Source organism: Furipterus horrens, unplaced genomic scaffold, assembly GCF_987537825.1.
Source record: "Furipterus horrens unplaced genomic scaffold, mFurHor1.1.pri manual_scaffold_13, whole genome shotgun sequence".
NCBI lineage: Eukaryota > Metazoa > Chordata > Mammalia > Chiroptera > Furipteridae > Furipterus > Furipterus horrens.
The window spans coordinates 52,241,721-52,264,341 of NW_028327183.1; the positions used below are offsets into that span (position 1 = coordinate 52,241,721).

The window sequence follows — 22,621 nt, forward strand, 5'->3', positions numbered from 1 at the left end:
GTTATTATATGGCATCATGTTGTGGCACACTTAATAGTCTACAGTAGTACATCACATAAGCTTTATATGCACTGGGGAACCAACAAATTCTTGTTCTGAGCTTTATGGCCATATTGCTTGGTTGGTCTGGACCCCAGCCCACATTGTCTCAGTGCAATGCCTGTAATTGCATGTCCTTGATGTTCTCAACATGCTCTCCACTGTTTGCAATAAATGTAAAATTAGAGCCAGAGGCACCAGATCAAATCCAGCTTTGACTCCAGCCCCACTGCTGCCCAAGCAGAACTGACACTTCTGATTGTATCAGTAACAGATGCTCTTAAGTATTAGTGTCGGTTCTGTGACATTTAACTTTACATAGTTTGTCCAACTGAGGTAGGATAGCATTAGAGACTTGAGCAGCCTCCCCCAACTACATTCGGCCTGAAGGAGCCAGATGCTGGGTGGCCTGAATCAGGAAACAGGATGCCTGGCGGTCCAAAAGAGCAGATACTGAAGAAAGGTAAGCCAAACCTGCAGTAAAAAGAACCACGTGGGTGCAACGGAGACAGACGTGCACTACCAGTGATGTTCATTGGGGTCGCCAGTGGGCACTTGATAAACTTCGTGTATTCTTGGGGTATCTAACCCACTCCGGCAGTCAGCTGAGGAAATGCAGAATCCGGCCCTGGAGTGAAGGAACTACATTACCCAGAATTCCGGGCGTGAAATGCCACCGCACTGAGCCAATGAAGGCTCAGAAAAGGCGTTTCCGGTAGGCCGCTTCCGTAGGGCGGGACTTCGGTAGTCCTCCTGGCGGGCATTTCGTCTTCTGTCAGATTTGTCTCAGGCGGTCCGGAGGATATTCCCAGAGTCCAGTTGAACAGGCCCAAGAGTGGCGGTCCCCGCCACACAGCCACGGGTCTGAGTCTCGGCGACGTTGCCCCGGAGACCGGTGCTGGGCCCGCGACTGGGACCGCCATGCCCGGGGCCTCTTCCTCGCCCGCCGCTGCCAACGCGCTCCGCCCTCAGCGTCGGATGGCGGCGGCCGCGCTGAGGCGCCCGGCTGAGGTGAGTGCGCGTCCCCCGCGCCCTCACCGCCTCACCGCCTCACCTTCCCGCGTCCCACGGCCCCGGGTGCGGGGCGCCTGTCACGTCCTGCATCTCTGGCCCCGGCGTCCAGGCCCAGGGAGCGCTCCTGGGTGACACGTCCGACCGCGGTGGGAGAGAGTGACAGGCCGAGGAGCCCCGTAAACGAGAGCAGGGGCCGCTGGCCCGGGAGGACCCGGGAACCTGGGCTCCTGTCTGCGTTAAACAGCCGGAGACGGAATCACCTCCTGACGGAGCCGCACAGGGATTGTACCGCCGTCATGAGGGGCCTTGGGGCCGGGAGCGTTTCCTTGGACTGAGCACTTACGGAAGTTTTAGTGGAGAGAGGATGTTGTGGCTTCTGCAGCGCAGAAGTGGAATGGGGTTGTTCATATTTGAAATTAACGTGTGGTTCTGGGTGACTAACATTGAAGCAAAGATCAAAGGCAGTCAAGGAGGCCTTCAGAGCCTCATCGGAGGCTTCATCTAGCTGTGGGATCTAACAGGATTGCAGTTGTACTAAACATTTTCAACTACTTGAGCACTCTCTGTATACCATATACAAAGTACATGGGTGGGTCTGGAGAGATCCCCATAGTGTGGAGCAGGAAGGTGGCACAGCTGAGGGAGTGAACCTGGGGTGTGAGGATGGGAAGGAGGCAGACATTCCACAATGGTGTGCACGGCCTGAGGAAGTGTGAGCAGAAGGTCCTGGGGACCTGGTGTGAGGACATAATGGTTCAGCATAAGCCTATGTTTGACTGTGTGTTGGAGGGATGATTTGGGGGACTCAGTGGAACTGCTGGGCAGGAAGGGATGAGGCTCTGCAGGCATGGCATTTATTTCCTCCCCCTCCCCCCACTGTTGCTGCTAAGGGCGGTAACAGTAATGATTGGGCTGGTGAGCGTCACTGGCCCCAGGGCCTTGTATGTCCTCTAAGGTGGGAAGCCCTGGAGGAGGATGAGCATGGGGAAGATGTATGAGGAGTAGGATTGTGGGTTCTCAGAGAGACACTGTTCTTGTGTCATTCGTATTAACCCTGACAGGCTGGTGTGACCTTTGAGGACGTGGCCATCTACTTCTCCCTGGATGAATGGCACCTCCTTGATGAAGCTCAGAGATGCCTGTACCTGAATGTGATGCTGGAGAACTTTGCACTTATATCCTCGCTGGGTAAGGCCCTCACGCTACACAGTGACCTGGACTTGACTTTGCCTTTCCTTCTGCCCCTCTTTTTCCAGTGGGCGATCTGTCCTTACATGTGGACTGTGGGCGGTGCTTGCTTCCCCAGTTTTTTGGGTGGTTACTGTTCTTGGTAGGCTGGTTTCTTTGCACTGCCCTCTTCTCTCCCTGTAGTCCCAGCACCTGTTGTACTGAACCCACAATGGGCAGGATTTGAAGTAAGATGTCTTGCAGGGAGCCTAATGGATTCCACCATGACTGTGAGGAAAAGCATATTTTTACATTTCTGATGCTTATTTTCGTATATTCTTTTGAAAAATACCTGTACATCCTAAATCCATTTTTTTAACCATATCTTGTTTATTTTTGCTGATGAGTCTTTTAAATTTTTTGTACATTTTATTTTATTTATTTTTTTAGAATTTATTTATTTATTTTTAGAGAGGAGGCAAGGGAGAAAGAGAGGGAGAGAAGCATCCATCTGTTGCCTATCACACACCCTCAACTAAGGACCTGGCCTGCAACCCAGGCAGGTGCCCTGACTGAGAATTGAACCGATGACCTTTCAGTTCTCAGACTAGCGCTCAATCCACTGAGCTACACCAGCAAGAGCAAATTTTTTGTATGTTTTATATATTAACGTCTTATCAAATACAGGTACATGTTTGTTTGTTTTAAGATAATTATTTATTTATTTTTAGAGAGAGGGGAAGGGAGGGAGAAAGAGGAGAGACAAATTGATGCGTGAGAGAGACATTGCTCGGTCTCCTCTCCCATGCCCCTAATGAGGGACCTGGCTTATAACCCAGGCATGCGCCCCTACTGGCAACCGAACTGGCGGCGACCCTTGGGTTCCCAGGATGGCAGCGAATCCACTGAGTCACACCAGGCATGGATGTACATGTGTTTTTTATTTGCTTAATTATACTTTGCATATATTGTGCTTTTTGTTTTGTTTTTGTTTTTTGGTAAATTGGTTTGTGGAAACCCTGCATTCTAGCAGTCTTAGTATATAATTAGCATTTTTTATCTATCAGGTATTTTTAATTAAGTTGTGTACATTTTTAAAGACATACTGCTATTGCACCATTAAGAGATTACATATAGTATAATGGAACCAGAACCTTATCAGTCACTGAAAATCAAAATATTCACACAACACCTCACATTGTGAAATTCGCTCTATTGTGGTGGCCTCACCCAAGCCCACAGCATCTCCAACAGATAACTGTATATTTACCCCATCCCGGAGATTGCATTTTCATTCTGTTAGTTTTTGTTTGGCTTTGCAGAAGCTTTTTTGTAAGATGTAGTCTAGATTGTTTATTTTTGCTTTTGTGGCTGTTGTGTTGGTATCGTCTCCAGAGAGTGCCGACACTAATCTCACACAGCTTTTTTCTAGTTGGCTTCTAGAAATGTAGGTATTTAGCTCCTATATTTAATTTTTAATCCACTTGGAGTTCATGTTTATGAGTGGTGTTAGATAGGGGTCCAGTTTTGTCTTATATGGGAATATCCAGTTTTACTGACAGCATTCATTGAAGAGACTATGCCTTCCCCCATATGTGTGGTTTTTGTTCTAATATGTTTTGTTTTTTTTCCTTTACTAACTTTGGCCTCTTGTTTCTCCTTTTTTTCTTATTTTCTGAGGTGCAAAGTTAGGCTGTTATTTGAGATTGTTGGTTAATGTGGGCATTCATCTCTATAAAAGTTGTGCTTAGAACTGTGTTTTCCACACCTCATACATAATCGTTGGTAGCTTATGGTTTCATTTACGTTTGCCTCTAGATGTATTTTAATTTTATTTTTATTTTTTACTTTGACCTGTTGATTTTGCAGGAGTGCGTTGTTTAAATTCCACATATTTGTGACTTTTTCAGCTTTTTTGACACTGAAATTCATTTCTACATTCATTCATACCACTGTAATTGGAAAAGATACTTGATCTAATGTGATCCGTATAGAAACTGTTCCACATATACTTGAGAAGAATCTGTATTCTGCCCTGGATGGTGTGGCTCAGTGGATTGAACACCAGCTTGTGATCTGAAAGGTCACTGGTTCAATTCAAAGTCAGGGCTCATGCTTGGGTGGCAGGCCAGGTCCATGGCTAGGGGCATGCAAGAGGCAGCCAACTGATATTTCTCTCTCACATCGATGTCTCTCTCACATCGAAGTTTCTCTCCTTCTTTTTCTCCCTCCCTTCTCTAAAAATAAATAAATTTTTTAAAAAATTATTTTAAAAATGGCTTTTGTATTAGAATGAATTTTTAATATTTTTACTTCTTTGCATGCTTTGTACAATGCATCGAACATCTTTTATTTTAAGCTCCAGGGCTAATATTTTCCATGACTTTTAGAAGTCCAGTCATTTGATAATACAATGAGCCCTTTTTTGTGATGTTACCCCATTTTTCTGGTCTTCTATCATGAGACGAGGTCTTCTATCATTGGAACAGGATTCTCAAGGAGACCAGATGGCATCACGATGAGCAGGGTGGTTTAGAGTCCGAGAGCTCAGTTCAGAGGGAAACAGGAGGGCAGTGATCAGACTCCGGATGCCCTGGGTCAGGCACCTGGGATTTGAATCCCGGGTTGTAAAATATCATTGGGACTCAACAGTTACATTGTTACAGGGCAGGAATTGACCAGGTGCAGGTCTGCCTCAGGCCGACCTGTAGTATGTGGGATTTTGACTGTGTATAGAAAAGATTTGAAAACACAAGTCCAGGTGGTTTTCAGAGTGTGTTTATTAAGGCTGAGGACAGTGAAACAAAGGACGGACTTAGGGTAGAGGAGGTAACAGGAGAGCCTAGGTGGTGGTCCACTTTGGTTCCCTACAAAAGTTATAGGAAAGCAGTGGGCCAGGCCAGGGCTGCTCTTAGCTCACTGGGAAGTCAGAGAAAAGTGGGCCTTGGAGATGGGATCAGGGGGTAACCAGGGCCCAGCAGCTGCTGCCCACTGCTTTCCTCGGTGACAGCCTGGGGACCCTTGGAGTTTGGGAGGAAGTAAATGTTCATGTGTGGGAAGGGGCATGGGCATGCGCTAGAGCAGGCCGGCCCTGAGCCTTTGTCCTGAGGGCTTTTTATCTCTCCTGTAGGTGAGAATCTTAGGGGAGGGTTTTCAGCAGAATATTCACTAGCATTGCAGGTGTGTTTTCACTATGCGGATGCATCCAAATGAGCGTAAGGGAGGTTTGGGAATGTTCTTTGCTCTGCTGTGGTGTTTACTTTTATCTAGGGTCTGTCTGACTCTTAATGGCATTTTTTAGGTTTTTTCCCTTGACTTCGTCTGTCCTCGGCTTTAGCTGGCACAAGTGACATTAATTGCACCTCTGTTCTCCATTTTGTTGACCAAGATGTTTTCTCTGCTTAGGGATGAGAGGTATAAACCATTTATTCTTCAGTGTCCTTGTTTAGGGCAGATTAAGTCCTGTTATTCATCTGATAGCTGTAAGTTACTCAAGCTTTTTGGCCTTGTTTAATTTTCTTGTCTCAGTTTCCCCAGTCCAGCTGCCCAGAAATTTTCCTAGATTCTTACTATCGTGCCATAGAGTAATCCCTTCCTCTCGTCTGGACTTCAGTGTTTTCCTCTGTTAAAGTGAATATAAGGTATATACTTTTTCTCAGCTGTTAGGAAAAGTCAAGTGCTAAGGCGACCATTTTCAATGCATCAGGCGTGCGTGGACCCTGCAGGACTCAGGCAACCCTTGTTTCTGCCTGCAGAGTCATTTCCAGGCCAGGCACCCCTCACGCCCCCAGTGCCCACAAGCACCTATGTTTTGGGATGTGTTTTAGAATAAAATTGGGCTTTTATGAACTTGCTGACACTCCTGCAAGGAGGCAGGTGCTATGGGCACTGAGCCCTCAGTGTGGGGTCCCAACCTGTGAATCTCCAGGTGACTCGCTAGTGCTCCCTGAACCTCAAGTGGCTGAATGTGACATACAGGTGATGGTGTTTCTTACCTTGGCCTTTAAAGATGAATAGAATAACACACTGAGTACTAATCAATGCCAGTATTCTAGAGTTTGGTTTTTCAGAAGTTTCTCTCGTAATTCTCACAACTACCTAGGAAATGCAAACTAATACTGAATTGCTGGCAACATCCAGGGTTAGAGAAATGAACTAGGTTCTGCAAGTTTACTCTTCAGACAAGTGTCACATTTAAGTGGCTGGATTTTAACCCAGTATTCTGGCTCATGAGCCAGAAACAATCTCCACTGCCGCTGTGAAGCCCTCACTGCAGCAGGTACACTGAGAACCAAGGAGGCTCAGCTGGAGCTGCTGTTGCCATTGGTACAATTATTACGATTCTCCCCTTATTTCCCTAAAATGTTAAAACATGCCCTCCACCACTCAGTCCTCTACAGAAATGTCCTATTATTTTTTAACATTTTATTAATTGATTTTTTTTTTTTTTTTTTTGAGAGAGAAGGGAAGGAAGGAAGGAAGAAAAAGAAACATCTATGTGAGAGAAACATCAATTAGGTCTTCTATACGCTCAGTGATGGGACCAAACCCACAAACCAGACATGCGCCCTGACCAGGAACGCAACCAGGATCCTTTCACTTTGCATCCTTTCACTGCATAGTTGCACACAACCAAATGAGGCACACCGGTCAGCGCCCCGGGGAACCTCCTGTTAGAATGAGCTACAGTTTGTCTGCCTTTCATTTGATCCCAGCACAGAGTTTGACCCTCAAGAGACCTTAGTAATTTGGGCTGGGTGTCTGCAACTTCACCACCATTTTTAGTGTCAGGTTATGATCCTATTTACTCAGGTGATTTGATGCCTTACTTTGGAACTTTGCGAGTGTTGTTCCTATGTGGCACTGACATTCACCCTGAAGTGAAGGGCCCAGCTGGATGTGAATGCTGGAACTTCACATTCGGAAGTGATGCTGCAGACCTAAAGGATCCTGTTCTCATTATCAAGTGCTCACCTCTTTTCTGTGCAAGGGACCCACTGCTCCACTGATTCTGTCTGTACCCCTTCTGGCTGTGTGAGGCAGTGAAACTCACCATGTCTGCCTGCAGGCAGGACTGTGTTCTGGACCCTGGTCCTCTTCTGCAGTTTTATGTTTCTTCACCCAGAACCTTTGGTTTAGAACGTAGTCCTTCTGCACACAAGCCCTCACTGCAGTGCTGCATCCTGGGCCACAACTGAGACCTTTATTCCATACTTCAGTCAGCAGAGATACAAGCAAACATTTTATTATACAATCTGTATAAGAAAAATTAAAATAGATCATTTTAAAGAGAATAATACCCATGGTCACAGCCAAGCTCCTCTAATCACAGACCAGATATTAGGGATGTTGAAAGCACCATTGAATTCTAACTTCAACGATATTCTTTCGCTTTCAGGTTTTTTACGTGCCTGATTATCTCGCAGTTTGTATTTTACAGTGTTTTATTAGCATGTTTTTGAAAAGTGTTGCTTTCACTAAAGCCAGCAGGAAGAGTTAACACTCATCTTTATCAATGACATGTTAGGAAAATATTTCTACATATTCCATTTATAATTAATTCATGCTCTGAAATGGTGAAAAATGCAAATCCAACAATTGCTATAAAGATACTAAGGCTTACTTAAATATTGAATAAAACTCAAAGTCCTCATTAACTTCACTTCATGGGTAGCAAAGCTGTTAGAATAAATATCAGACACTGTGTGTTTGCACAGTGATGGAAGCAAGAATAATCCAGACATATGGAGGAAATGGCGGGGAGATATTAGGCACCCCAAAGCAAGAGGATGTTTTTGCGCCCTGCCCCTCAGTTTTTCAGGCTATATTTCATCTGGCTCTTGCTCAGTATTTTTTTGTAACCCCAGAAGATACTGGTTTTCGTACATAATATTTCTAAATGAATTTTGGGCATATGGTTTATTTATTCTAAGACTAGAACACATATCTGGGAGTACTGTACTATAGCAACTTTACATTTGCTAATAATATGTCTACAGTGTGCCCTCGCTGGTATAGTTCAGTGGATTTAGGCTGGCCTGTGAACAGAGGGGGGCGTGGTCGATTCCTGGTCGGCGCACATGCGTGGGTTGTGGAGAACAGGTCCCCAGCTGGAGGCATGCGAGAGGCAACCATTCAATGTATCTTCCGCGTGAGGATGTTTCTCTCCCTCTTCCTCTCTCTCTGAAAAATAAAAATAAAATCTTTTTAAAAAACATTTTAAAAAGATGTCTACAATTTGTCACCAGTGAAGGTGCTGAAAGTGGGCATTGGACCCTGAGAAAAAGGTTTTGGATTAAATATCTTTTCCAGGAAATAATGATTATTTCACCTGTATTTCTACACGATATTTCTTACTGTGTTTTTTGAGACATGGCCTCTTCCGAAAATGTTGAGTATGACCCGTACTGGGAATAATGACCACGCACCAAATTTATAGTTGGTGCCAGGATGGCTACAACGTTGGCCTCTGTGAAGGTTGGGAAAATGGGCGTCTGAACCTTAGAAAAAAGTTTTTAGTTTCAGATGTATACTGCCTTGCGGGGAAATAATGATCATTGCACCTGTAAATCAAGTGTCAGTTTCTGCATGGGACTACAGATTATCTCTGACATAAACTTAAGAGGTAGGCAAACTGCAGAAAGGTATGAATGTTGATTAGTGGAGTTACAAAATGAGCATTTTGCAAATTGCTAGAAAACAAAATGCTCTTAAGCCTGAAGAGGGGTCAGTCTCAATGGGTCCATTAATTAATGGACAGTAGTATCTAAGAGGTAGGAGTATTTATTGAGCTATAGCTATGCTGAACACTTGGCTACCATGAAATTCTTGTTTCTATAAAGTGTGAGTCCTTTTTACTCATTAGTATTTAAGGGGGAAAAAGTGAGCTGAGGAAGATACAGTAAGATGGGAGGAGACAAATTTATAACTGTGGAAAAATAGCCATGGCATTATGTTTCATTGCTTTAATCATTTACTAATTATCTCACTGCTTCAGAGGCCAAACTAGATGTGTGTTATACATCTAGCGATTAAAGAAATGTGATGGCAGCCAGGCTTGCTCAAAGGCTTTATTGAAGGAGCAGCCAACAATTCAAAAAGAAAATATTCCATGATATGTTAAATTGTTAGCTGATAGGTTATGTGCAAACATAAATTGACCAGCATTCAGGAATGACAAGCATGTGAATCCTGAGAATTTTCAGAGCACACATTTAAAGGAGGAGAGAAGAGATTTGATTTAATGGGAACGATGTTTCATGGACAAGAAAATGTTGTACAGTTTCCCACGCCAGGGGTTAGCCAACAGTGTCAGACCACCCCTATGATCATTTTGCCAGTTTCAGGGTGCTGGAGATTATGTTCCTTTACAAGTGATTTCTTTAATTTCTTGTAAGTTTTTAGATTTTCAACTGTTCTGTTACATTATATAGTTTAGTGTTTTTCAAATTTTGGTTCATATTTCAGTGTTATATTTTCTCTGAAATTTTAAATAGGAGTTGATTCTTATGTAATTACAATTGAATTTAATGTTTATTGCACATATGCATACCCATAATTACTTGTGACTTATAATAGTTCATGGGATTTAAATATTTCTGAGCTATACATAGGTCAGCTTTAATTATAACTATATATACTTACCAAAAAAATAATATGTAAGTATGTTTCTAATCTGAGCACATAGAGAATGCCTGAAATATCATTTCACCTGATGTCTTAAAAGTGTCAATAAAGGACAAATTCTCTATCGCTATGATAAATACAGTAGCATTTATACATCATTTATTAAGGAAACTGCTTTATTTCTCATACATCCTGCATTTTTTTGTCCAAAGATTAGTTTAACATCTGTGCCTGAGTTTGTTTCTGTGTTGTCTCTTCTGTTCTGTTAATCTATTTTTCTCTGTTCATTTTAATAGCACAGTGTTTGGTTGCTCTGGCTTTGTAATAGATTGAAATCAGGAAGGGCGATGCCACCAGGTGTGTTCTTGCGCAAGATTCCATTTGTTGTTCAAGTCTTTTGATGTTCTCTGCCTTTGAAGATTCTTTTTTATTTCTGTCTAAAATAGCATTGGAATTATGATGAAAATTGCTTTTAATCTGTGGACTGATTTGGGTAGTACAGACATTTTAATGATATTAAATTTTAAAATCCAAGAACACCAGCTGTCTTTTCACTCATTTGTCTTCTATTCCTTTTCTTTTATTGCTGTCTTACTGTGTTGATTATACAGATATTTCAACTTTTTTGTTTGTTTATTCCTCAGTGTTCTGTTGTTTTTGATGCTATTGTAAATTTTATGACTTTCTTCATTTGTTAATTTACTTTTTAATTCTGACCAAAGGATATGTATATTGATTTTAGAGATAGAAAGAGGAAAGGAGGGGGTGGAGGGGGAGGGAGGGAGAGAGAGAGAGAGAAAGAATGAATCATGGATGTGAGAGAGAAAAGTCACTTGGTTGCCTCCTCCATACGACCCATCTTGGAATCCAACCAGCAACCTACTTGTATACTCTGACCTGGAATCAAACCCACAACCTTTTGGATGTTTGGGATGATGCTCCAACCAACTGAGCCACCTGGCCATGACTCTTTATCCCTATTCTTTATCAAAGAATTTATTGTTAGTGTGTGGAAATGGAACTGAGATTTCTAAGTTGGTTCTGTATCCTGTAAATTTTCTCAATATACTTAGGTATTTAAAATTTTTTTAAATTCATTTTAGAGAGAGGAAGGGAGACGTTCCCTGACTGGAGATCAAACCCACAGTCTTGGCACATTAGGACCAGGCTCTCACCAGCTCAGCTACCCTGGCCAGAACTCTGTAGTTCTTTATTAATTACAGAAGTTTATAGTGGGAATATGACAATTTTTTCTATGTAGGATTGTGGCATTTGCAAACATCTCTTATGAGGCATTGTGGTTCATAGTGTCAGGTGTAATATCTTCAATTTTTCTTTAATTTACTTGAGACTTATTTCTTTTGTTTTAGTCTAGGTAAAGATTTGCTACTTTTGTGTATCTTTCAAAAAATACCTCTTAGATGTTCTTTTCATCTTGTCTCTTTCATTTATGTTTTCTAATATTTAATTGTTTTTTCCTTTGCTAGCTTTGGGTTTACTTTCTTGTTGTGTTTATCATTTCCTGATGTGTAATGACGGGTTGTTTAGTTGCGATCTTTTTTTCTTAATTTAGACATCACTATAAAATTTCCTCTTACAATCGCTTTTCATGCATTTTATGCATAAGCTTTGGTATATTGTGTTTCTCTTTACTTTGCCTCTAGACTTTTTGTTTTAATTCTCTTTGTTTTTTTCTTTTACCCTTGGTTGTTCATGAGTGTGTTGTTTAATTTCAACATTTGTGAATTTTAAAGTTTTCTTGAAACTATAATTGATTTTCAAGATTCATAGATTGTGATCAAATAAGAAACTTAATATTATTTTTTCCTCAAAGTTTGAGACTTGATTTTTGACCTGACATATGATCTACCTAGAGAACGTTTCATGTGTGCTCGACAAGAATGCATCTTCTGCTGCTTTTCAATGGAATGTTCTGTATATATCTATTCATACTATTTGCTGTAAGCTGTAGGCAATCTTCAGTAATTCCTTATTGCTTTTGATGGGATGATCAACCTATGTTGAAGCAGCAATACTGAAGTTACCTGCTAATGTTGGGTTTCTTTTTCTGTCATCAGATCTGATATTATTTGCTTAACATGTTTGTTGGGTTGTTTAGTACATGATACTTACAATTGTTATCCTCTGTTTGAATTGACTTATTTTTCATTTGGTCATGACCTTAGTCCCTTGTGACAGTTTTTGAGGCAGTTCTTTCGCCTGATAGAATTTTAGCTATAACTGCTATGTTTTGGTTTTATTTTCATGGAATATTTTTTGTATCTTTATTTTCAACCTGATTGTGTCCATACAGGTTTACTGTCTCTTGTAGGCAGCATATATTGTGTCTCATTATTAAAAAATCTCTTCAGTTAGTCTATGTATTTTTTTTTTAAGATTTTATTTATTTTTAGACAGGAAGTGAGGGAGAAAGGGAGAGAAACATTGATGTGTGAGGGAAACATCAATTGGTTGTTTCTTGCACACCCTTTGTCTGGGACATGACACACACACAGGTATGTCCCCTGACTGGGAATCCATTTGGTGCCTTTGCATTTTGAGGGAGAATGCCCAACCCAGAGTCTTACCAGTCAGGGCCACTATCTATCTTTTGATTGGATTATTTGTTTAAGGGACACCTATTGTCATTTCTTCATTGGTTTCTTGCTATTGCAGTTCCTTTGTTTCTCTTCCTGTCTTGTGATCTTCCTTTGTGATTTGATGACTTTGTATAGGGATTTGACTCTTTTTTCTGTTGTGTAATTATTAAATGCATATTAGCTGGTGCTTTGCAAAAGACTTACAGAAAACAAGTCATACTCTTTACAATTCATTTAATCCTGATAACATATTCCTTGCATACTGAAATTCTACCTTTGTGTGTGTGTGTGTGTGTGTGTGTGTGTATTTAAAAGATTTTACTGATTTATTTTTAGAGAGAGGTAAAGGGAGGGAGAAAGGGCAGGGAGCGAAACATTGACATGTGAGACAAACATTAGTTTGTTGCCTCTCCCATGCCAACTGGGGACCTGGTCTGCAACCAAGGCATGTGCCCTGACTGGGAATTGAACCGGCAACCTTTCTGTTTTCAAGTGGGCACTCAATCCACTAAGCCACACCAGCCAGGGCCCTTTATATGTTTTTGATGTCACAGTTCACATTTTTTAATATAGTGTATCTCATGAGGTTAGAAATGTAAGCATTACTGTTTTTACTAGATTTAATTTTAAACCTTCATAATTAGCTATGTAATGTACATTCCACCAATCCAGTGCTACAGTATAATGAATTTGTTTCATTTTTACCTTTACTAGTGAGAATTATACTTCCCTATCTATTTGAGTTTCTATTTAGTATGCTTTTATTTGATCTTCAAGATTTTTTGCTGAGTCAGGCTGAGTGGCAGTGAACTTCCTTAGATTTTTTTTGTCTGGGAAGGTTTTTCATTTTGAAGAATAAGATTTCTGGATGAAATATTGATGGTTTCCATTTAGTGTTTTTAATATATAATTTTTTTTTTTCCTATTCTGCGTTTTTTTCAAGGAATCTACTGATACCATTAATCAGGCGTTCCCCTGTGTGCGAGAGGTATCTGCTCTCTTTGTGTTTTCACAGCTGTCTTTGGCTTTGATTTTTGACACTTTCATTTTACTGTGTCTTGGTAAAGTCTAGTTTGTACTGAGTCTGTATGGGGACCTGTGAGGAGGCATGCACTTGATTATTCACAGCTCTTTTTCAGATTTGGAAGTCAGTCTTCAGCTCACTGTTTTAAAATAAATGTTCTACTGAAATTGATCCTTTCCTCTCTTTTCCTTTCTCTCTCTCCAGCCACCACCTCCACCCCCAGTGTTGCCTGCGATTCCCATACTGCAAATATCAGATATCTTGATGGTATTACTTAATTCACCTTGCTATATTTTTAGAGTTTATTTCCCTTTTTTATTTCTCTTTACCTTGAAACTTTCAAATGACCTGTTTTTGACAGGACATATTCTTTTATGACATCTTTTAATACTTTTTATTGCATTTTTCATTTTGTTCAATGCAATTTGACACCTCCAGCATTTCTGTTTTCTGTGTATTTGTTATTCTATTGTTCTTTTGTCAGTTTTTTCTTTATGTCCATTCCCTTTGTATTTTCTGGTGGCTCATGGATATTTTTGAAAGCAAATATTTTTGATTCCTTAAAAGTCTTTACATAGATATCCATTTGTTTGGTATCGATTATTGGAAAATTCTTATGTTCTCTTGGTAGTGGCCTTGTTTGTAGTATTTTTTAAATCCTATATTGATATCTGTGCATTTGATGAAGCAGTAACTCCTTTCAACTTTATGGATTGATTCTGGCCAGAGATATAGATTCATCTACATGTGGATTTACAGATTAGCTGAGTTGGTGTTGCGTTTCAGTCTTGAGATAAGTCCCAGCGGCCTTGTCTCCTTGCTGCTATATAAGCTGATGTCAGAATAACAAAAAATGTACCAGTCTATAGTTACAAAGCAGTATTTCTTTTCTTTTTTTAAAATATTTATTTTTAGAGAGAGAGGAAAGGCAAAAGAGAGGGAGAGAAACATTGGTTTTTGAGAGAAACAGCCTTCAGGTGCCTCACACATGTCACAAATGGGGAGGGACCTGACCTGCAATCCAGGCACATGCCCTGACCAGGAATCGAACTGCCAACCTTTGATTTCACAGGCTGGCACTCAGTCCACTGAGCCACACCAGCCAGGGCTGGAAGTATTTATTTTCAATGACAGTCGGGCGTTTTGGAGTCTCTGGGTGCAAATACTGGTGGGGACATAGTGATTTTTGTGTTCTTCCTGGTCTAGGTTCTGAACAAAGGGATTTGTTCCAGAGTTCATGCTGAGGAACTACGTAGGGTACCCTGATATGTAAAGTGGGGGGTGTTGCAGGGCTTCTTCCATATTGAAAAACAAAAATTTGCAGTATTTTTCACAGAACAGTCCACTAAGTTCAATCTTAGAGCAATTACAGTGGTTGAAAAAGTTTTTACCCTAGCCATCTTTCCCAATCATTCTTTCTGTGTTGTTCTATGTTGTCTGCACTTTTCCTCTACTGCTTGTTTTTTTTTGTTTGTTTGTTTGTTTGCATGTTTGTTTATTAATTGATTTTAGAGAGACAAGTGAAAAGGAGAGAAATAATATCATCACTTTGTTTTTTCACTTATTTATGCATTCATTGGTTGTTCCTTGTATGTGCCCTGACTAGAGATCAAACATGCAATGTTAGCATATTGTGACAGTGCACTAACTAACTGAGCCACCTTGTCAAGACTAATTTTCTATTAGCCTTAATTGAATTTTTATTCCACTCTCCTGTGATGTTTCTCTTTGTGGATAGCTGTCTACTTGTTCCAGAAGAAGGGAGAATTTTTGTATTTCTTACTCGGCTATTTTGTTGAAGTCACTCACATAGATCTTTATTCTATGGTCTCTTTTCTGATTTGATGTTATACCACAGTGTTGGCCATCCATCTCTTCAGTTTGTCTCTTAGTATTTATATCATCTGTATTCCATGTAATGGCTCTACTGGGATTTAAGGGGAAGAATCATTTATGCATCCAAAGAGAAACAGGACTCCATCCATGGCAAAGTGGATCCAGAGGCAGTTGTGGCTTGCTGAAGGGCTGTTGGAGAATGTTTGATGCATAGGCTTTGTTAAAGTCATAATTAGGAATCCATTTTGTTCATCAGTATTTTGTTACCATTACAGTTCTTTACCCTGTTCTTCTTATTCTTGTTTTATGTTGACACTTTGTCAGCCTCTCAGTTCTACATCTTCATTTCACTCCGATTCCCAACCCACAGGTAATCTTTACCTGTCTAAACTTCGTGCATCAATCATTTCTCTTACAGGTTTTTTTTTTTTTTTTTTTTACTGTATCTAACTTTGGTCCATGCTTGCAGATCCTTAGAGTAAGCTCGTGTCATTATATTGATGTTGAACATCGCATGCTTTAGTACAATTGATGTCGATGAGTTTGAGTTCATTCAAATTTTTCTACACAGCCTCACATCACCAGCAGGAAAGGTCCTACAGGAAGCCATTTGTGGAAGAACAGCTAGTTAGATCCTGTCTCTCTTCCTTGTGTTTCATCCTATGTTTGTGTCTCTTCCTTGGTGAGGCCACCACCACAGACGTACTTTTGGGACCAAGTAAATTATAACCATTTCTTCAGTGTGTAACTCACTTGTCTTGAAAATGGTTTCATACAGTCATCCCTAGCTATGACAGATGGCCATGTGTAATGACGATATTCCTTCTTTATAAGATCAACATATACTTCACCAGTGTTTCCTTTTGTTCAGGTTGCTGCTGTGGATCAGAGGATGTGGAAACACCGATTGAACAGAATGTTTCTGTAAAAGCGTCAGAGGCAAAGAATCTCAAAGTAGCATTGTCTTCCCGGAAGAACCACCCTTGTGAGAGTTGTGGAGCCGTCTTGAGATATATTTTCAACTTGATGGAGCATCAGGAAACACAACACGGCCAGAAACTGTTGAGGTGTGGGGCATGTGCGAAACAATTTTATTTCAGTACAAAGTGTCACCACCAGCACCCGGAGCACCATGTGAGAGAAAAGTCTTTTATAACTGGTGTGGACGGGATATCACTTGCCAATAGTTGCAATTATAATGTGTCCCAGAAGCTTTTTAGCTGTGGGGAGTTTGGGACAGACATCCTTACCGAGTCAGAACATCTCCAACAGGATGCTACTGAGACCATGGACAGGCTGGATGAAATCTCGACATCTCAAGTGACTGTTAAACAAAAAAATTTTTCCGTCCTGAATGAATGTACAAAAGCCATTGGCTGCAACCTTGCGTATGTTCAGAACAAGGGTGTTTCTACTGGAAAACAGTATTTTGTGTGCCATGATTGTGGAAAATATTTTACCAGAATTTCTAGTTTTTGTCATCATCAGAGAGTTCACACTGGACAAAGGTTATATCAGTGCAGTGAATGTGGGAAATCTTTTGTCCGAAAGTGTGATCTTCATTCTCATCAGAGATCTCACACAGGAGAAAGGCCTTACGAGTGTACTGAATGCAGGAAATCTTTCATTCGAAAGAAGGAACTTCATTGTCATCAGAGAGTTCACACAGGAGAAAGGCCTTATGAGTGCAGTGAATGTGGGAAATCTTTTAAGACAAAATCTCACCTTCATCGTCACCAGACAGTTCACACTGGAGAAAGGCCCTATCAATGCAGTTTATGTGGAAAATCTTTTAACTTGATCTATAATCTTTACTGTCATCAGCGACTTCACACTGGAGAAAGGCCTTATGAATGCAGTGAATGTGGGAAATCTTTCACCAGTAGCACTCACCTCCATTATCATCAGAGAGTTCACACAGGAGAAAGGCCTTATGAGTGCAGTGAATGTGGAAAATCTTTCTCAAGTAGCACTCAACTCCATTATCATCAGAGAGTTCACACCGGAGAAAGGCCTTATGAGTGCAGTGAGTGTGGGAAATCTTTCACAAGTAGTACTGGCTTCCGTTATCATCAGAGATTTCACACTGGAGAAAGGCCTTATGAGTGCAGTGAATGTGGCAAGTCTTTTTCCAGTAGCACTAGCCTCCGTTATCACCAGAGATTTCACACAGGAGAAAGGCCTTATGAGTGCAGTGAATGTGGGAAATCTTTTAAAAGAAACCATCACCTTCGTTGTCACCGGAGAGCTCATACTGGAGAAAGACCTTATGAGTGCAGTGAATGTGGGAAATCTTTTCGCCGTAGTACTGGCCTCCGTTTTCATCAGAGAGTTCACACAGGAGAAAGGCCTTATGAATGTAGTGTGTGTGGGAAATCTTTTATCCAAAAGCATCAACTTCATCGTCATCAAAGACTTCATACTGGAGAAAGGCCTTATGAGTGCAGTCAGTGTGGGAAATCTTTCATCCAAAAGCATCAACTTCATTGTCATCAGAGAGTTCATACTGGGGAAAGGCCTTATGAGTGTAGTGAATGTGGAAAATCTTTTGTCCGAAAGGGTGAACTTCAGTCTCATCAGAGAGTTCATACTGGAGAAAGGCCTTATGAGTGCAGTGAATGTGGAAAATCTTTCCGCCGTAGCACTGGTCTCCGTTATCATCAGAGACTTCACACAAGAGAAAGGTCTTATAAGTACAGTTAACATGGGAAACCTTTTAGCCTTCCTTCACACATAAGAATTCATATAGGGGCGAGGTCTTAGGTGTGCAGGAATAGTACAGGGCTTTTTGTGTTAACTGTACCACAGGGAACCCTTTTATCTTTGTGTGAATCAAATCTGATAGAACCAAACATGAACAGTAGGGAGAGCCCCATAATTTTTTTTTAATATGAGAAGCTCGTGTACCCATGTTGCACTTTATTTACCCAGGTCTCTTTCCAGACTCATGACACTGCAAATTCTGTGCTTAAGATATTTCCCCTGCACCATATAAGGTTCTCAGAGACGCATGAATCATCATCCTAATCTGCTCAGAGAAGGTAGTTGTTCTCTGATTTGTGGGAGAAAATTAGGAGTAGCCTAACTTTTTAGATCTTTATTCCTTGCACTGCTACTAGTTGGCACAGACCTGACTTGTTTAGGCCCAGAGAACATCATCTGAGTCAGCTGTCAGCTTGCAGAAGGATTACCTTTTTCAGTGATGTGCTTTTTTACATATCATTGATAATTTTTATGTGTCCAAGTCACGAATACAAGAACTGCCAAGCTAATGTTCCTTTGGTTTGTAAAATAATCAAGGCCTTTTTCCTAAGTCTTCTTTAATCTTGGGTGCTGTATTTATTGTATGGGGTACTTTATAGACAGTTTTGAGCCCGACAAGCATAAAGACATGAACTTTTCTGTGTGTCTAAATTTTCTCTGTTCTGTGGGGACAGTTTGGTGCAGAAAGGAACTCAGCAGTTTTTCTCAAACTTGCATTCCTGCTCCTATCCACCTCATCAAGATCGTGGGCTCTAGTTCTTATGAGAAGCCTCAGTGCTGTGAGTTTCAGGAGACACAGAGGTCACTCTAAAGAGTGGGTAGCTATGGCAACCTCAGGTACACATGGAAACAGCATGAGTTTTCTTCTGTGTTTGTAAAGGAAGCCAATAGTATTGGAGGGTACGTATATCCGGCCCTGGTCTTGCAATCATCCATGTACCATAATGTCTGTAATTCCATGGGTCATGGTCACTAGTTGTAGCACCATAGGAGTCAGGGTAAACTGTGACTGCAACGGAAACACTGGCCTGATAGGTGTTGGAGGAGACTGCAGCCATCTAGATGGAAAGTGCCTCTTCTGAGTGTGCATCCAGAAATGTTTCTGAGAAAAAGACTTCAGGATCGGTGTGTATACAAATTGCCAGATCTGCACGAATATTTATCTTCTGTTGATTCAGTCATTGTCATTGAATATAATGAAAAGGTTTTATGGTTTGGCCAGGTTGCTCAGTTGGCTAGAATATCATCTCTTGATACGCCAAGGATCTAATTTCAATATCCAGTCAGAGCACTTACAAGGAGCAACAAATGAATGCACACATAACTGGAAAAACAAATCTAGATTTTCTCTCTCTCTTCCTCTCTCTAAAATCAATTTAAAAGAAAAAAGGTTGTGGATTTCTGTGGCCTCTCAGATATTCATATAAGAGGACTGGTGCCCTGATAGAACAATAAAGTGTATCTAATTGAGAGATGTAGCTGTTTTGACCCAGCCACTACTTTTGTTGGTTTCAGTGAGTTTATTTTTAAAGATTTACTTTATTTATTTTTAGAGAGAGGGGAAGGGAGGCAGAAAGAGAGGGAGAGAAACATCAATGTGTGAGATCATACATCCCTCATTTGCCTCTCACATGGCCCCACCTGGGGACCTGTCCCACAATTCAGGCATGTGCTCTGACTGAGACTCGAATCTGCCACCTTTCAGTTCCCAGGCCAGCGCTAATTCTACTGAGCCACACCAGCCAGGGCAGTTTCAGTGAGTTTTTATTGTTGGCTATATTTGCTGTATCTGAAGCAAAGTCTCATCCAGAGTACTTGAGAACTGGATTGAATATAGAGCTGCTAATCCTATTTTTTAAGTGAGTTGGACATACTAATTTTTAAAACCTTGTGCCATTTTTAAATAGCTTTAATTAGTAGACATCATATTTCAGGTATAATATTTGGTCACTCTTCACTTATACATGATACTGAAACCATAACATTTTCATAATAGTGACCATTACCGGGACTTTACTTCATGGCCATTTTAATGTCCACCCTTCACAGCTCTGTTTGTAAACTTGATTTATATTCCATTGTACTAAATATTTGAGAGTAACAGTATTTTTTCTGCTTTCATTTACATTGCATATATTTTTGGAGATTTATTAGTGATATATCGGTTGCTCATCTTTTTTTGCTTAGAAATACTCTTTGAAGTTAGCACTATAAATTTATTCAAAATGATTATTTCTAATTATTTTTAAAGCTGATATATATATATATATTTGTGTATAATTCTTTATGTGGACATAAGTTTCATTACCTTTGTTTGTAACTCACTGCACAGTCTGATGTGTAAGTTAGATGAATGTTTAATTTACAGAGATTAGTAATTTGTGATCTAAACTGATTGTACCTTTTTGCATTCTCCAGCAGTGTATGACAGATTCAGTACCTCCGAATCTTTATTTTTCTTTTTTTAACTGTGTCTTTTACATTGTACGGGTACCTCACTGTTGTTTTGTTGAATTGTTTTTAGGATTTCTGGTGAGCCTTTTCTCAGATGTGTATTTGCTATGTGTGTATCTTTGCTAAATGTCTGATCCTATGTTCTGTTTAATCTGATACAAGTTTTGGCAGTTTTCTATAAAAAACTGACAGAAACAACAATAATGGATGTTAAAATTTCACTAATTTCTGGCATTTCTTCCTTTATTAAATAAGTTTTTTTGTTATTGGAGTGATGATTTAATATTTTGTACTCCTTTTATACTTTGCAGCATGCAATGGACACTTCATTTTAGCCTCTAGTATTAATATTCTCCATCAGTTTTAAATATCCACTCATTTCATAATAAAATAAGCTCTTGTTTTGCACTTGTTACATTTTTCTGGTCTTCTATCATGGGGTTTCTTGGGTTGGAACAGATTTGTAAAGGAGACCAGATGTCAACCAGATGTAGAGGGTGGTTTCAACTTGAAAGCTCAGTGCAGACGGAAATAGGAGAACAGTGGTGAGCACCCTGGATCTGAATTTTAGATTATAAAATACCATTGGGACTCACAGTCAAATTGTTACAGGAAAGAAACCAGCCTGCAGTATGTTTATTAAGGCTGAGGATAGTGAAACAAAGGATTTAGGGTAGAGAAGGTAACAGGAGAGAGCCTAGGTGGTGGTCCACATTGGCTTCCTTCAAATGTTCTAGGAAGGGAGTGACCCAAGACAGGGCTGGTGTTAGCTCACTGGGAGCTCAGAGGAAAGGGGACCTTGGAGAGAGGATCAGGGTGTAATCTGGTTCAAACTGCTGCTGCCCACTGTTCCCCTGTCTGTAAGTGCCTGAGAAGTCATGGACATGCTGTAGAGCAAGTGAGAATTTGGGGGAATGTTTCAGAAGACTGTTCATTAGCTTTCCAGAACCATTTTTAATGTGCTAATGCATCAGAATGGGAGTATGGAGGGTTTGGGAATATTCACAGGTCTTCTAGACTATTTTACTTTCATCTTGTGTCTGTCTGGCTATTAATGGCGTTTTAGAATTTGTTCCCTTGACTTTATCTGTCCTTGGCTTTAGCTGGCACAAATGACACGCACTTAATTTGCATTCTCCATTTCCCAGACCAGGAAGTAGTCTCAGTCAGGGAGGAGAGGTATAAAACATTGGCTCTTTAGTGTCCTTGGTTAGCAGAGGTAAGGAAGGTCTTAGGATTCTCCAGCTGGCTCTAAGTTGTTCAAATTATTTGGCCTGTTTAATTTTTTTCTCAGTTTATCCATATCACTCACTCGGGAATTTTCCTAGCTTCTTACTATCCTGTCACAAAATAACTAAGCACACTGTTAGCACACAGGAGGACACCCTTTTAGAAGGAGCTACACTTTGCCCTTCTGTTGATCCCAGCTGGAGTTTGACCCTTTGCAGATCTTGGTAATCTGGGCTGGGTATTCACACCTTCACCACTATTTTGAGTGTCAGTCTGTGGTCCCATTTACTTGGGTGAATTTGATACCTTATTTGACTTTGCAAGTGTTGTTCCTGTGTGGCACTGACATTCATCCTGAAGTGGATGGGCCTGCTGGATGTGAATGCTGGGACTTCACATTCGGATGTGATGCTGCTGACCTAAAGGATCCCGTTCACATTATCATGTGCTCAATTCTTTTTCGTGCAAGGAACCCACTGCCCAGGTGATTCTGTACTCTATATCCCTACTGGCTGTATGAGACAATAAAACTCATCATGTTTTCCTGGCAGGCAGGACCATGTTCTGGAACCACACCCTCCTATCTAGTCTCCTGTTTCTGCACATCAAATGTTTGGGTTGAAACATAGTCCTGAACACAATTCAGCACCTTGGGCCACAACTGAGAGTCCTTTACCCCAGATTCCAGTTAGCGTAGAGATAGAAGCACACTTTTCAGGACACAATCTCTAAGAAAAATTAAATGGAGGTCATTTTACAGAGAATAATAACCATGGTCACAGCCAAGGTCCTCTATGCACAGACCAGATATTAGGCAAATAGCACCATTCAAGCTCCATACATTGAATTCTTTTTTTTTTTTTTTTAA

General features: G+C 40.7%; 2 protein-coding genes across 2 annotated transcripts in view; both read left to right on the forward strand.

The window, feature by feature from the left end:
• Positions 1-22,621, forward strand: part of LOC149995279 (uncharacterized) — a 165,027-nt gene that overhangs the window by 59,771 nt on the left and 82,635 nt on the right. The window lies entirely within an intron of this gene.
• LOC149995283 (uncharacterized) lies at positions 767-20,873 on the forward strand. The gene is made up of 3 exons (XM_090260266.1): positions 767-1,050; positions 2,115-2,241; positions 16,178-20,873. The coding sequence occupies exons 1-3, from the start codon at positions 961-963 to the stop codon at positions 18,007-18,009; spliced, it is 2,049 nt and encodes a 682-aa protein (XP_090116392.1). The 5' UTR covers positions 767-960; the 3' UTR covers positions 18,010-20,873.